Source organism: Battus philenor, unplaced genomic scaffold (genome assembly GCF_028537555.1).
Source record: "Battus philenor isolate CCGP_79_NKW_IND1 unplaced genomic scaffold, ilBatPhil1.0.hap1 SCAF_17, whole genome shotgun sequence".
NCBI lineage: Eukaryota > Metazoa > Arthropoda > Insecta > Lepidoptera > Papilionidae > Battus > Battus philenor.
Window position 1 is genome coordinate 5522028 of NW_027181679.1, and position 14925 is coordinate 5536952.

The 14925-nt window shown below is 35.2% G+C and overlaps 1 protein-coding gene across 3 annotated transcripts; it reads left to right on the plus strand.

The window, feature by feature from the left end:
• The first annotated feature begins 53 nt into the window (after nucleotides 1-53).
• LOC137919726 (luciferin 4-monooxygenase-like) lies at nucleotides 54-11446 on the plus strand. Of its 3 annotated transcripts, none has more exons than XM_068762890.1 (10): nucleotides 54-120; nucleotides 1148-1326; nucleotides 2681-2888; nucleotides 3544-3859; nucleotides 5347-5515; nucleotides 7331-7476; nucleotides 8414-8552; nucleotides 9721-9948; nucleotides 10717-10887; nucleotides 11267-11446. In XM_068762890.1, exons 2-10 carry the CDS (start codon nucleotides 1201-1203, stop codon nucleotides 11393-11395), a joined length of 1632 nt encoding a protein of 543 aa, XP_068618991.1. In that variant the 5' UTR covers nucleotides 54-120; nucleotides 1148-1200; the 3' UTR covers nucleotides 11396-11446. The 3 variants fall into 3 exon arrangements, with proteins under 3 accessions (XP_068618991.1, XP_068618992.1, XP_068618990.1); XM_068762891.1 differs by having other exon boundaries at nucleotides 111-187; XM_068762889.1 differs by lacking the exon at nucleotides 54-120 and adding an exon at nucleotides 297-378.
• Nucleotides 11447-14925: the final 3479 nt, after the last annotated feature.

Sequence of the window (14925 nt, forward strand, 5' to 3'; positions counted from 1 at the left end):
CAGTAACAACGACATCTACTGTTTTAGATGGAATTTAATTTGCAACGTGACAGGGACTGTTTACTATATTTGAGTGTACACGGATACATAATTAGTAACTTACATCAGTAGTAGCATCCTGTAAGTATATACATTTTTGATAAGAAATTGTTTCTGTCTTACTGCCATTTTATTATCTGAACTAAACGTACGTATAAATGTCTTTATCCTTAAGTTTCTTAATTATATTAGGTGCGGAGAAATATAAATAAATAATGATATAAATCAAATTTTAACGTTGTTGGTTTTAATTACAGTTTAATAGCCATTAACTTCATTTATTGCAACACTACAATAGTGGTGGAATTATCTTAGCACATCTTTCAAGTTAGTACAAAGGTTATTACTTAATTTATTGTTTCACTATTTTTTAAAGTTATTAATTATACGAACGTCTTTTATTTAACAACTAGCAACAAGTGAACTTTTTGAGATATGTTTGAATTGAGTTGATTTTTTTAAAACTGTCTTTCGATACTATTTAAATTCTGTATATCCTTATGGTATAATAAATTGAATATGTAAGAAAATAAATCACCATAGGCAGCAATAGAGCACTGGTGGTGCAAAGCCTAAATTTAATAAATATATTCGAAGTTTCTAAATTCATTCCTAATTTAAACTCAGATTTCAGCCTGATCGATTTCTGTTGAATTACGACCAAAATACAGCTGTTGGGACTTCAATGTAGACGGACCGGTCAGCGCAACGCAAAAGAGCGCACCTGCAAGATGAACAGACGGCTTTGCATAGATCGGATGCAGACTGTTTTTAACTAGTCCTATTTACTGTACTCTTCGACGAGATATAAAGACACTTCCCTCCAATAAAGAATATCACAGGACGAAATGATGATGATGTCTAAAACCATCGAAATACGGATTTAAATCTATTTAAGATGATCTCTAACTGTTACAATATACTTGGAAATCTATTTTTAAATAAAACCTAATGCTTCATTTCATAAATCGGTTGATTATATGAATACCTAACTATATGTTATCATGATTGTCTTGTTTTCTTTTTACGTAAACGTATCTACAATTATCTCAGATAGAAAAATATAATATAAGAGCGGTGTTATAAAACGAGTATCTCTTTGTTGCAGTTTCTTGACAATTTTCATTTGAGGCCGGTCATTTCCGAGTTAATTGAACAAAAATGTTAATAAGTGGTAATGTTGTGTATGGTGGTCCAGCATTAAAGATTCCCGCACATCTATCATTTGGACAGTATATTATTGAAAACCTTAAAGAATATAGCGTTAAAGAAAGTAAAGTTGCTCTGGTAAGTTCGTAAATATGTCTGTTGATATTTTTTTCGAAGCTGCGTTGCGAGATTGAATTAGAAATGAGTAGGAAAACCAAGGACACCGACGTAAATACAGGAATTGCTCGCCTGAAATAGTAGTGGGCACACCGCTCTTGCAACGACCGTTAGGGCTGAAAAGTTCTCGATCGACAACCAAGAGACGTGGTCGTCCCCCACTAGGTCCGTAGACCGGCGACAATCAAGACCGCGGGAAGTCGCTGTATGCGGGCAGAGGAAGACCGGTCATCGTGACTATCTTTGGTTGCAGCGAGTGTATCGACTGACATGATAATAATAAATTTATTTCACAGTGGGAACTTCGTGTGTAAGCAATGAAAAGTTTTAGCTATTGATAATTATTATAACGTCATAAGGAAATGTATTCAAAGTAAAGACATGGTTACAAGAATTTAACTGCGTTTCGGCAGCGAACGATCATCTTCTGTGAGAAATATCGTGATTCTGTTCACTGAATACATTTTTTTTACATTGCGTTATTCGTTGCGATTTTTTATACATGGAATCATAGATGCAGCTGAAAATCTTAACAAGCCCACAGTCGCTTGAAGATCGAATTGAATTGATGAGATTCGTAGACAAACAAAAGCAACCAACATAGCCCGGCGGATTAGCAAGTTGAAGTGGCAGCGGGCAGGCCACAGAGCGCAGAACAGATGCCCGCTGGGGCCTCAAATTTTTAGAGCGCTGATCACAAATTGGAAAGCGCAGCGTAGCACGTCTTAGGACCTCGTAAGATTTCCAAAGTGGATGGACGTCCTTGATAAGTTTCTCTGAACACGCACAATGCAGGCCGCTTTCCATCTGTGATGATTGCTTAGAGAGTTGCGGATTTGGAATATCCGCTTCTCCTTTGTCCTTTATCGGCCGGTGTGACCAAAAGCACCCAACGCTATTTTCTTGTCGTAGCTCATAGTTTGGGAACCTAATCCCCCAGGGTGAACATGAGAAACTTGACGCAGCGTTGACGTAACTAAAAATGAGGTTTCTGTTTTCGATAGTTTTCACTATCGATTACTAAAATATTGGCTTGACTTGAGCTATCAAAGTAGGCAAACAATATTTTAAGAAGCGCAGTCACTGTTGCTTGTAAAAGCTAGCGTGTTCCATATTCAATATAACGTGTCAAGACTTACAAAGCGTAAGTTTTTTTGCATGTTTTAGGAATATGGTGGAAATATTTCTTCCGATGGATTCTCTTCCGCAACATAGCTGTAAGCCATCCACCGGAACCCGCTAAATTGTGAATGTGCTAATAGATAAAAAAATTTAGTAACCTCTGATGTAATATTAACGATGAAATTTGTTAAAGGTTCATGGCGGCGATGGACAAACTACAACATATAAACAAATTCTGCAACACGTGGTAAATTTTGCGGAAGGTTTAAAAAGTCATGGCATAAAGCGAGGGGCTATTGTAGCAATCAGTAGTGAGAACAGATTAGAATTTGCGGTGGCTGCGATGGCGACTATATGTTGCGGAGCTACTGTTACCACTTTAAACCCACAGTATAGTCAAGGCGAGTAATATTTTATTCTTTTATTTTTTTCCCCTAGTCTTTATCATATCTTTGGAAACTAAATTTTGAATTATTGTTCAAATTGAAATTTATATTGAATTGTCAATTATATTATCATTACAAGTAGTAAGCTACCGTAATGCTGGTCTGGAGAGAAAAGCCTGCCAGAAACTCAACAATATTTCATGTATACGTTATATTATCATCTATGTAAATAAATCAACAAACCAATTCCCACACATTTCGAGCAAATAAAAACCTTTCAATGCTCTTAAAAGATTTATTTAATAATATACGAATGTAAATGCATGTTCGACAAACTTATGTAATCAGATTGCCGGTTTTAACGCGACCTATGCTATTACTATAAAAAATAACTGGTTATTCTGTAATTGAGATTTTTTTGAGGATATAATAATTTGCTTCATTGCTAAGCTCGTTGTAGTGCTACCGAACTCGTTAAACCGCGCCGTATACGCGCAGTGAGAGGGAATAGGGTATCGGCCCCTCCGTACCCTTAGTCGACTATCAACGGCGGCGCTTATACTTTTCTTTTCCTGCCCCTCTCCCACACCTCGCCGCGCTTTCCTAAGGCGCGGTACAGCGGTTTCAGTAGCACTACAGCAAACAACAATTATTGTTTGGACATTTTTAGGTGAAGCTAAACACGTGTTAAGTATTTCAAAGCCCACTGTCCTAATAGCATCGGAAGCAGTGCTAAAACAAAGCTTAGCTACATATAAAGAAATGCCTTCTATAAAATTATTTATCCAAATGAATGGACGACCGATCGACAATGGAATTGTTCCATTTGAAAGTGTCTACGTCCACGTAGATCCTTTTGATTTTGAAGTGGGGGAGGTACAAGGCGCCATTGATACTGTATTTTTACTATACTCATCTGGAACTACCGGGCTTCCCAAGGGTGTTATGCTGACACATCTTAACGCTTTATATGCTGCTGCCCTTTTGTAAGTTGATAACTTGTGATATTTTTAGTGTTACACTGTATTCGCTGAACAGTATTAATATAACAATATAACTGGTTAACTAAAACGATGTAAGGATGCGTATACATTGATGGAAAAATATCAGCCAAAAAATACCACACGTAAAATTTTATATCAATCAAACCCAGAAACTAGCAGTGAATTATACAATGACGTATTGTTGAATAACATTAAAAAAAATGACCGTTACGGTTAAAAACGAAGGTATCTTTAAAAGCATCTTTATATTTCTTTATAGCTGTTGACACCCATTGTAATCATCCAACCCTTTCATCAATTTATGAAAGTGTTGTTAAAATAGCGCATTTTATTTCTCTCCAGTGCAGACATGAACTGTCCGGGATTTTGCATAATACAATGTGAAAAATCCCGGCTACTTTCCAATCTTTCATGTTTAAATAATGTTTGTTGTAAAAAATGTTTTATTTGTTTTTTTTTTTTGGGACGCGTATTCCTTTCTTCCTTTTAAAAGACTTTTTTTATCCTTTTATCCTGATTTATTTTATTTTTATTCTTTATTTGATTATTGTTTAAAAATTATGTATAACCTTTGCGGCTTAATTTTCAGTCTGCATAGGCTGGGTGCCTTACGAATTTTATTGATCAAAGATCAAAAAATATACATGTAGAAAAAAATTGTAATCAGTGGCTTTCCAAGACACAGGACATCAGCTGCTGGACATAGAACTCCCCCCTTAGATTTCCATCAGCACCGTTTGAGAGCAGCCTATATCCAGCGTCTTACAATGATCTTAATAGAGTCGTTGACCTTGTAAGTGTACGTCATACGCTGCGTTTGCCAGTCTGAGATCTCCACTCCAGAACCTAAAGGCCTCAGTGGCCATATATTCTGCGCATTAGATGGCCTGTCAATACGCTGATAGCCTTTGTTTATCTACGGACCTACTCATTCCTGGTTTGATCTCGTAGAGAAATCCAGAGCATAGGACTCCCTGTCATTGAGTCTGTGAGCTTGATAATAACGAGTTATGATATAAAATATTATACTTAATAGTTGTTCATTTTTTAGAGAGTAAATAAAACTATTACAGTCAATAATAGTCAGTAGTATATTTATATTAGGTGTTTTAGATCTTTCGTATTTTTCCCTTTCATTTAATGTTTTTTTCTCTATAATGATATTTACTCATTTCACCTACCGTCGTTAATCTATCTCTCCACTGCTTAAACGGATACCCGGAAATATATTTGCTACATTTTTATGATTATTAATATGGTTTTTACTGCACTCAAATTTAATTTAATAATAGTTTGTGTATTCAGAAATGTTCCCGACTACCCACATCAGGGAAAGAAGTAAAAAAAAATAGGTTAACTGGTACAAAATACCATTAAGTTCGTCGTTATACATTGCGTGTATATATTTAAATATACAATTGAAAGTGATGTAATCCAGATAAGATATATGTTTTTTGTTTGGTTTTTAGAAACGTGTCCCCGGCGAGTCAAAGTCGGTCGCGTTTGTTAACAGTGGTGCCGTGGTATCACGCTTACGGTTTGATGACTACAATAAACAATATGACCAACGGCAAGATGATTGTGTATTTTCCGGGTTTTTTTCCAGAAAAATACTTGCATGCCATAGAGAAGTATAAAGTAAACTTATATTCAAATTGTTTATATTTGTGTTTGTATGTGTTTTATTTCTTATTTACGGAAAGTTGGCAGATCCATCAATAAACAACACTTGCCAAGTTACACTCACAACAAATACTTCTATAGTTTGCACCTTTTTTTGATATCGGGGAGGAAATTCTCTTGATGGACAAAAGATACCCCTACCCACCGGGACAGGGTTATGTGGGATATCTAACTTATCTACTACCTAACCAAATCCCCCCTTGGTGGTCGTTGGCGGTATCTTTGGAGGGGCCACCGGATCTCTTACAAAACTCACAGCTGCCCCTCAACACTGTGTCAGAACACATCCCGGGGCAAGCTGAGCCTCCGCCTTCATCCTCATTGTACTGCAGCAACAATGTACCACTTTACGCTGCTGCCCTTCTCGAGTTCGCATTGACTGGATGATGAAGGCCTCCACCCTCAACGCCCGTGAACCCGAAGCCGTTTTAATGCCTCTTAGGTTTGGTAAAAGATACCTTTCAGCCCTATCCTTATGAACTCGGGCTGAAAGGTTGTATACACCTAATGCAGTCAACTGTCTGATATTGAATTTGATTCTGTTTATGGGTGCTTGCCCATTCCATACACAACTTTCTCTACTACCCACCTTTGCTACTTAAACAAATTGGTGACGACAGTAGCGTTTTCATCATAATTTGTAATGTCTTTCTCTTCTTTTAAAAATATTTATCTGTGAACCAGGATAACTTATATATACTCATAAATACATAAGTTATATATATATATATATATATGTATCGTAAATTAAAATAATATCTCATAGCACTAAATATTTTGGGTTATATATGTATATATAAAGCTTTTACAATGTGATGAGATTTTTCACATATATTTGTTTAATAAACTTAAAATTTAAAACTTTAAAATTAATTAAATGATAGTTAAGAGACATTACATGGGGGATTGTACAACAGGTGCTCACCAAAGAATTATTATACTAATTTTATCCAGCCTGGAGAAGGATTAACTACAAGCTTATCATTATTTTTAGTGCTAACCTTTTGTACATCTATTTTTCTTAAATTATAATTATATGCTTAGGCGAATAAACAAGATAATCATATATACGTATATATACGAAAGATATTTTCTAGCAGTCACATTATAGATTGCCTGAAGAACTCACTTTTGTAAAACAAAAATTGCATCGATATCAACAGCATTATCTCACACAAGCAGCCGTTTGCAAATCAACCGGCTTCGCTTACCCCCGATCATATTAAACCGAAGAGATGCTGGAATTTCTACTGCCACTTCTCCCAGCGCTCACGCTTTCCTAAGTGGTAGTAACATTAGCCAGGATTACCTTCTATTAAGAAAAAGACTAAGTCGAGGTTCGGTATACTTGAACGCCTTTGAATCGACAAGTGACAGCCCAAGATAAGGTACCCCTCGTGGGGGGCCTTGAGCCTAGTCACACTATGGACCGTCTGCAGAAGCGATCTAAAAGCCCGGTGTCCTCTCAATCCAGTGAAATTTTAATAAGTCGCGACCTGAGCAGAGGCTCCTCCGTAAGCTATCGAGTTTCGCTACTTTAAAAAAGATCTTAAGGCTAGGCATCCGCACCTCTCGTCCTCGTCTTCGTCCGATTAAAAAAAAAGGGTATGTCTAGTAATATTTTTGGGAAATTTACGCAAGTCACTATGTTGTTGATAGATTTAGATATTTTCACTTAAGTTGCGTAAATCTGGGAGTCAATCAGTTGAACTATGGATTAGCGTGTTAATGTTGGTGATGGTGAATTGAATTAATGTTTTTTATGCTCAGGTGGATGTACTGTTCACGGTGCCCCCTATGATTGTATATTTCATCAAATCTCCGTTAATGGAGAAGTATGACGTGTCTTCAGTGAGTGTGGTGTGGTGTGCGGCGGCACCGCTTTCTGCTGACACTATTAAACAAGTGATGAAACGGTAAATATAAGCCCTTTATTAGATCAGCCAACTCAATTTTTCTTCAAACTTATTTTTGTACGGTGCAAATGGACCGCATAAAAAAAAAAAAGTAGAATATTTCACAACACAGTTTAGGGCTATTTTTATGCGGATCGCATAAAAAGTCTCATGTATAAAATCACTCAAAGCCTTACGAAATAACTAGGAATTGCAGTTTCAAAAAAAGGCTTGGCATTCGAAATTTGATTAAAAAAAATATTTACGAACATTTTTTAACATTTTATTTGTATAAGATACTTTTTTTACATATACAAATATTTTTTAAGCTTATGGCCACTATCCTTGGTACTGTAACAATACGCGAACTTTCTTGTGGTAAAATTGTTCAAAATCGCTTTCATCAAACATATTATGTCACACTCGTTTTGTGATCGTTCCAGTCCATAGACGTCCACTGCAAGGCATAGTGCGCCCCGCAACATATATATCTATGAGGGGATATACCATAATCGTCACTCTTGTCAAGCGTGATGGCTATCGCAATGCGGTATTGTGGTACGCAGGGGACGCTGCTGCCTATCCTTTGGAATATTATTTGTGGGCAGTGACAATCCTATATAATTAATGCGCAAAGTGCGCAAGTTTCACTCTTTTACTGCTGGGATACCAATCGCACTCGTTTGTAATTGACATTTCTTCAGTTACCATGTAGTCAGTGAACAGTTCTTGCGACGACTGTTGTTGCATTAGACGCCTTTGAATGGCCGATCAAACTTACTTTTTTATTGATAACTTTGTCCATTGTGGTTAGATTCAATTGAAATTAGTGGAAAAATATCGTACAAAAACATTTTTGAGTGTACTTAATAAAACAGGACAAAAATCTGTGTCGGTTTTTTTTTTTGATTATGATAAATTTTAACAAGTTTATTACATTTTTTGTTTAAATTATTAGTTTACCTAATTGTAAAGGAGTTTTGCAAGCTTACGGAATGACTGAGACATCAACAGCTGCTACTAAAGATTTTGAAGACGATCCAATTGTTCACAAGCCAGGAAGTGGTGGACGTCCTTTACCTGGCGTTTATGTGAAGGTATTACATTGGCTATTTATGTGTATCATATATACATATACACATACACATATATATGTATATATATCTCTGTGTGTGTAGTGTGTGCGCGCGCGTTTGGGTGTATGTATTTATATATATAATCTAATAATAAATGAATGGTGAAGTGTCAGCAATGAAGTCAGCAAATATCAAACGCGTTGAATCGACCACGTACAGGGTGATTGGAAATATGTAGTAAAAGCTTTAAAGAGGTGAATGTATAGCTCATTTGTTAGCAATAAGTACTTTACTGTAATTAGCCACTACTAATCACCTGTTTGCGGTTTGTCGTCGATTAATCGAACACGTGACCAACGTTTATACAGAGTTATTGGTTATAGGTGTAAAATCTTTATAAGGTGTGAATATATAGCATAATTTCACACCTAAAAACCTATTTCCAAACAAACTGTATAAAGGAATAACTAAACATTTTTATTCAAAGTCTACAGGGAAAGATAGTAAACAATAGTTAATTTTAATTTTTCGCTTTTCCTTACAATATTATCATTACATTATATTACATTATTATGGAAACCATTGATTTTTAGATAGGGTGTATGTATCATTTGTTAATTGACAGTAAAAGAGCTGTCATTCGTCCCTTTTAAGCTTTTACATCTATAGCCAATTGCCTTATATGTTCTTGGTAATGGTTTAACGCTTTTCCCAATCTTGTATAAATGTATCAAAGAGATATGGCAATCGTTATCGTCACAGACGAAAAAATTTTAAACGATGCGTCTTTTATTTAGTAGTTTGGTTACATGGAGACCATCAAAAAATTAAAATACTTTAATCATTGGTGTAGTATACATATAACTCCTTTTAAGTATATCTCGCTAGAATTATATTAAATTGCGCTCTGGACCCATTTATTATTTAAAACAATCAGGCGACATGCTGACTTATTAATAATTTGAATTTGTGAAAGGCGTGTTCACGCAGATACAAACAATTTCCGCCTTAAGTTTTATAGGGGTTGCTAAAACAATTTATTTATATAAATAGAACAAATAAATCATGTGGTGAATTTTGTGCGTGGGCGTCTATCTGTTGCCGTGATGATTATTTTGACACAAAACATTCAATCAATAAAATAAATTCTTTCAGATTAATTAATATAATATACGTGTGTTATAATCAGGTGGTGGATTTAGAAACGCGAAAAAGATTAGGTCAATATCAAAAAGGTGAAATCTGTATCAAAGGACCTGTAGTGATGAAGGGCTATTCTGGTGATGAAGCTGCAAATCGTGAAATTATGGATGAAGAAGGGTTTCTGATGACCGGTGATGTTGGCTATTATGACAATGACGGTTTTTTCTTTGTCGTGGACCGAATAAAAGAATTGATAAAGTATAAAGGATACCAAGTGAGTAAAATTTCTTTAATAGTAATAGGGAATTATGTGTTGAAGGAATTATATATTTAATAAAAGTTTTAAAGGGGTGAATGCATAGTCCATTTATCATAAGAAAGTTTTAAAACTTTTACACCTACATCCGATAACCGTGTACAAAGTAGTCACTCTAAAATATTTATACTATTAATTTTTTTTAAAATTGCGTCAGACTAGTAACTTCCGGCAGTACAAAATCTGCAGGAACAGATAGTAAACAATAATTATTTTTAATACGTTATAATCAGAATTTTGAAAACTCTTTTTCTTACTATAGGGTGTACCATACATTAATTCATAGCAAATAAACACATTTGTCTTTTACATCTATAACCAATTATCCTGTATGATAATGTACTTAAACTCATTAAATTGGAATATAATTTTAAAAATAATGTTTTTTTTTTATAATAGAATTTTATTTAATCAGATATATACCATTAAATAATTCGATTACTATAACCGCTGATCTATTTATTTATTTCGGTGACGAAAGACATAATTTCAGCCGCACGGCGTCCACTGGTGGATATAAGCCTCTCCTATTAATTTACAATAAGACATTTATAATAAAAGCTGCCTGCATCCGCGACTTCCGACAAGTTTACCAGAAGTAGATTATCCTCCTAGCGGCGTCTAGCTACGCCGCGTCTACCGGCTCGTGGTCGCCACGTTTCTTCTTTCTTTCGGAACCAACGGCCATCGACCCAAATGTAATTAAAACGTAGATATTAATTTCAGGTACCGCCAGCGGCAGTGGAAAATGTAGTTTTACAACACAACAGTGTAGCCGAGTGTGGCGTGGTCGGGGCTCCGGACGAGTTGGCGGGGGAGCTTCCAACCGCCTTCGTTGTCGTGAAGCCCGGGCACCAACTCACAGAAAAAGAACTTCTTGAATTTACTGCCAAGCAGGTAACTGTTATACTATGTAAAATCATGTGTACACATGAAGTGATAGTTAAAGAACCTTTAATCAAAAAAATCTGTAATTATTAACTTACAACGGAGAGTGAGTAAATATAGCCGGCTATATTATATATATAGCAACAGTTCATCATCATCATTTCAGCTCTAAGATGTCCACTGCTGGACATAGTCCATTCAGACGTCACCCGTTGACCTCTGAATGGACCGGTTGGAAGCGATCTGTATCCAGAGTGTTTGGTCGACTTTAACAAACATTGTGGGTAGGTGGATCTCTGCGACTGCTACTTCAACTAGCTAATCCACTGAGCTGTAAACGATACCTTGGTTTCGCAAAACAAAACAGTTATATTATTTAAATTTTCAGTTGTCGCCCGTAAATCGCCTCCATGGAGGTGTGATATTTGTAAACGAGATACCTAAGAATCCTTCAGGTAAGATATTACGTCGCGTCCTGAAGCAAAGACTTTATGAAAAACGGAAGAGTAAACTATAATGGATTGTATACATTAAGGACTATATTGAATGTTACTGGGAATTGATGTAAAAGGATTAAATTGTTATTTTTTACTTATTTTGTTTTACTATCGTACTGATATTAATTTCATAATAGTATCCTCACTACACGTCTATAAACTGTGTGCTTAGAGCAGCTATGGAAGCATGATTGATTGTTCAAAATAAAAATAAGTAGGCACTCGATCACTTTATAGCGAGGACGTAAGTGGTCGCCAATCCAATTATCTCTAATGGACAAAAGTCCCAGAGCTCCGGTGTGGGCGGTACGAGGATAAATTCGGAAAATTGATAATCGAACGCCGGTTTTTTGCGAAATATAAATCGACTACTTAATAAATAAAGCATACATTACTGTTATTTACCTCCCCTCCTCTTTCCGGCCACACGAACACACAAGATACACACGTGAACACGTCGCAGGCAACCAGGCAAATGATAATTGTTTTTTTACATACATAATGTAGATAAAAATAGAATAATTATTTTATTACCACTGATCTTTGTGACACAGACTTGCAGACGTCCTGCCCTACGCTTGTTACTCTAGTGCCCTGGAAACGTTGACTAAAATGAAAATAGATACGGAAAGCATCGCCTTAATGATGAGCGACGACAACCTTCGCCCATCGTTTCTATCGTTTGCTCGCAGAGTGGTAAGCAATGCAATAAAAAATAACAAAACCAAATAGGAAAACTTGAACCAAAATGAATAATATGCACATGTAAAAGAACTTATTAAATAATAAAAGAATGTAAGACAAGACTCTAATGTATTATAAAGTCTAATCTAAACAAACCTGTGATATTAAAAAAAAGGATAGAAAATGTAAGAATAAAATAAAGGTTAGAATTAAAATTGTACCTAGCCACCTAAGAGTAAAAAAGATGAGGAAGGGAATGCGATGAAAGCAAGAAAGAATGAAAGAACAAAAAAATTGCAAGATATTGTGAAGGATAAAAGGAAAGAATAGAAGAAATTGAAAAGAATGAAAGTGAGTGTAGAATAAAGATAAAACCCCGAAAAAAATTATTCGTAAATAAAGTCCCTGTGCCAAACAAAATAGGGGTACGAGAGGTTCCCAATAGCGGGGGCCATAAAAAAAAGCTTGTTACTCCGTGGTTTCCACTCCGAAACCCAAACTACTATGTGACTATGTGGCCTGTCCACTGCAATTTGTCAGTCCGCCGGTCTTTGTCTTTTACTTTTGGTTGTCTACGGATTTCTCATTTCTGACCCAATCTTGTAAAGAAATCCCGAGCTCCCTACGCCTCTTCATCGCCCGTTAAGAGGCTGTGAGCTTGTCAATGAGATCCAGATAAAGAGACAGAGTTTTAGTGCCATGAGTCACAACGTTATATATGCAACCTCCAAAGCTTGCCTCCAAGGCTTACTTAAAAACTTATGAGGTAAATGTTGAATAAAATGTTTATTTTATACTTTGTGGTAATACTTCTACTTATTTATAATGATAAAACAGGTGTGAATATGAATAATCATGATCAACTGTGTAGGAACACATCAAATTAAAAATCACAACTATGCCTAATAATCTTTGTCACAGTTTTTATCTCATGTCCTTAAATTTGTCAGTTAATAATTTACTCGAAAAACTCTCTAAATAAATTTTCCTTTTGCCGTTAAATAGTTTACACGGGCGGTAAGTAAATAAATATTTTATAATAATATCACTTTAAACATTAAACAAAAAATAATTTATTAAATAAAAATATTATCAAAACTCTTATATTTAACTTCTTTTTACTCTGCTCTGCTTCGCAAGGTGTTACAGAAGTGGAGAAGAAGCAGAAGAACGTAAACAAAATAATTAAGCCACGTTACTGCTAAGGATTTTATTATTTGAATAATTATTTTTTAACACTAGATTCAAATTTCGAATAATTAAAATATTAAATATTTTCAGGACTTTAAGTCTTACCGAACCCAGTTGAAAAGTCCTGTTTTTTTTACATAAAGTGATGTCAACTGAGAAATATCAATAACTTTGGAAGAATTACAGCTTCGGAATACTCTTTTCAGAATTTGAGGAAGCGATCAACATTTCTTGATTGCTTCCAAATCGCGGATTTTCTGATGTACCTGCCATCAATCTTCGCGAAATTCACGTCGTCACAGATTAAACAGGAATCAATGCAAAAAAATGCAAACGTCTGCAAATGATTAAATAAAATTAAATCCAAATTCACTGCGAGTGGAAGAATAAATGGGAATAATAATAAAAAAAGTGTACAAGCCGTTAAATACTTGCCCATGTGATGGCTTCTCAGTACAGACTTTTCATTCCGATTCGAATCCAAAAGACGTAACCACGTGACGTGAAAACCTCAATATACCGGACCTCCTCAAGAGAAAATCTACGGCAGAATCTTTTGATGAGTTGGCCCGGCACATTAAACCTTGAGGCTGTTAACGGTCTGTAGCGCTTGGGCAGCGACTTGAAATAAAGTAATGTACCAATTAATTTATAATTGATTAAAACTTAATTGTATTGTTTATATGTATAAATTTTAACTGTATTTACCCATGTGAAAAATTGTAAATAATAATAAAACGCTGTCGTGACTTGCAGCTGGGTGAAGAAAAATCCGTATCAAATAACGGGAACCCACTCTCAACTATCGGCGCTTAGTAAAAGCGAAAAATAATATATTGTAAACAAAACACTTGCGATACAAATTATAACTAGTAAAAAAGTAATATAAATAACAGATGATATGATAACAGATGTACATGCATCTTTGCCACGCTATTAGCCTATGGGTAGTTGCGTATTTTTTGCTATTAATTCAATCCGGTGAGTACAGTGTAAACACTGCCTGAATAAATACTAATTAATTTTATTTAGATGGGCATGCGCCGAACGTATATTCAGAATTAATTTCTGTAAACAAATAGGTAGTCTATCTCCTGTTAAAGGGAGAGAGTTTTCTTCATCTAAAATGCATCCTTTATCACAAAAGCAATTTAATTTTTAGTTATGCTACGGACGGTCATCATCATATTTTCAATATAACATCATATCGTAAGTGCTGTCATTTCAAAAGTAAAATAAACTGATTTGGCGAAAACCTAAAAAAAATAAATCTTGTTATTTCGTTAACAGATTACAAATGTAATCCGAGCTTTACCTACACATCTTATTGACCGGCATAATGTACTCAATAGGATATAGTCACAAACTATGTAAGGAAACCAAGGACACGACAACGACATTGTTTTAATTCATTAATCGCCTGTGTTACACGATGCAGTCTAATAGCCTAGTTTATAATACTTTCTTATAAATTACTCTCTGTTCTTAATATATATATAAGAGCAAAAAGCCTTGAAGTTTTAACACCTATTTCCAGTCACTGAGTATAAAGTGATTACTGTGTTATAATATTTTACTTTTTCTATTCTTATACGACAGACCAGTAACTTCCAGTAGTTCAGTCTACAGTGACAGATAGTAAACAATAAATAATTTTAATAAGTAGTAATCGGAA

What these genes read in the sequence shown, in the direction of transcription:
- LOC137919726 (XM_068762890.1), top strand. Translation starts at nt 1,201, where the DNA reads ATGTTAATAAGTGGTAATGTTGTGTATGGTGGTCCAGCATTAAAGATT. An exon ending in AAACCCACAGTATAGTCAAG is followed by an intron (nt 2,889 to 3,543) that starts GCGAGTAATATT and finishes GGACATTTTTAG; the next exon opens with GTGAAGCTAAACACGTGTTA. An exon ending in TTATATGCTGCTGCCCTTTT is followed by an intron (nt 3,860 to 5,346) that starts GTAAGTTGATAA and finishes TTTGGTTTTTAG; the next exon opens with AAACGTGTCCCCGGCGAGTC.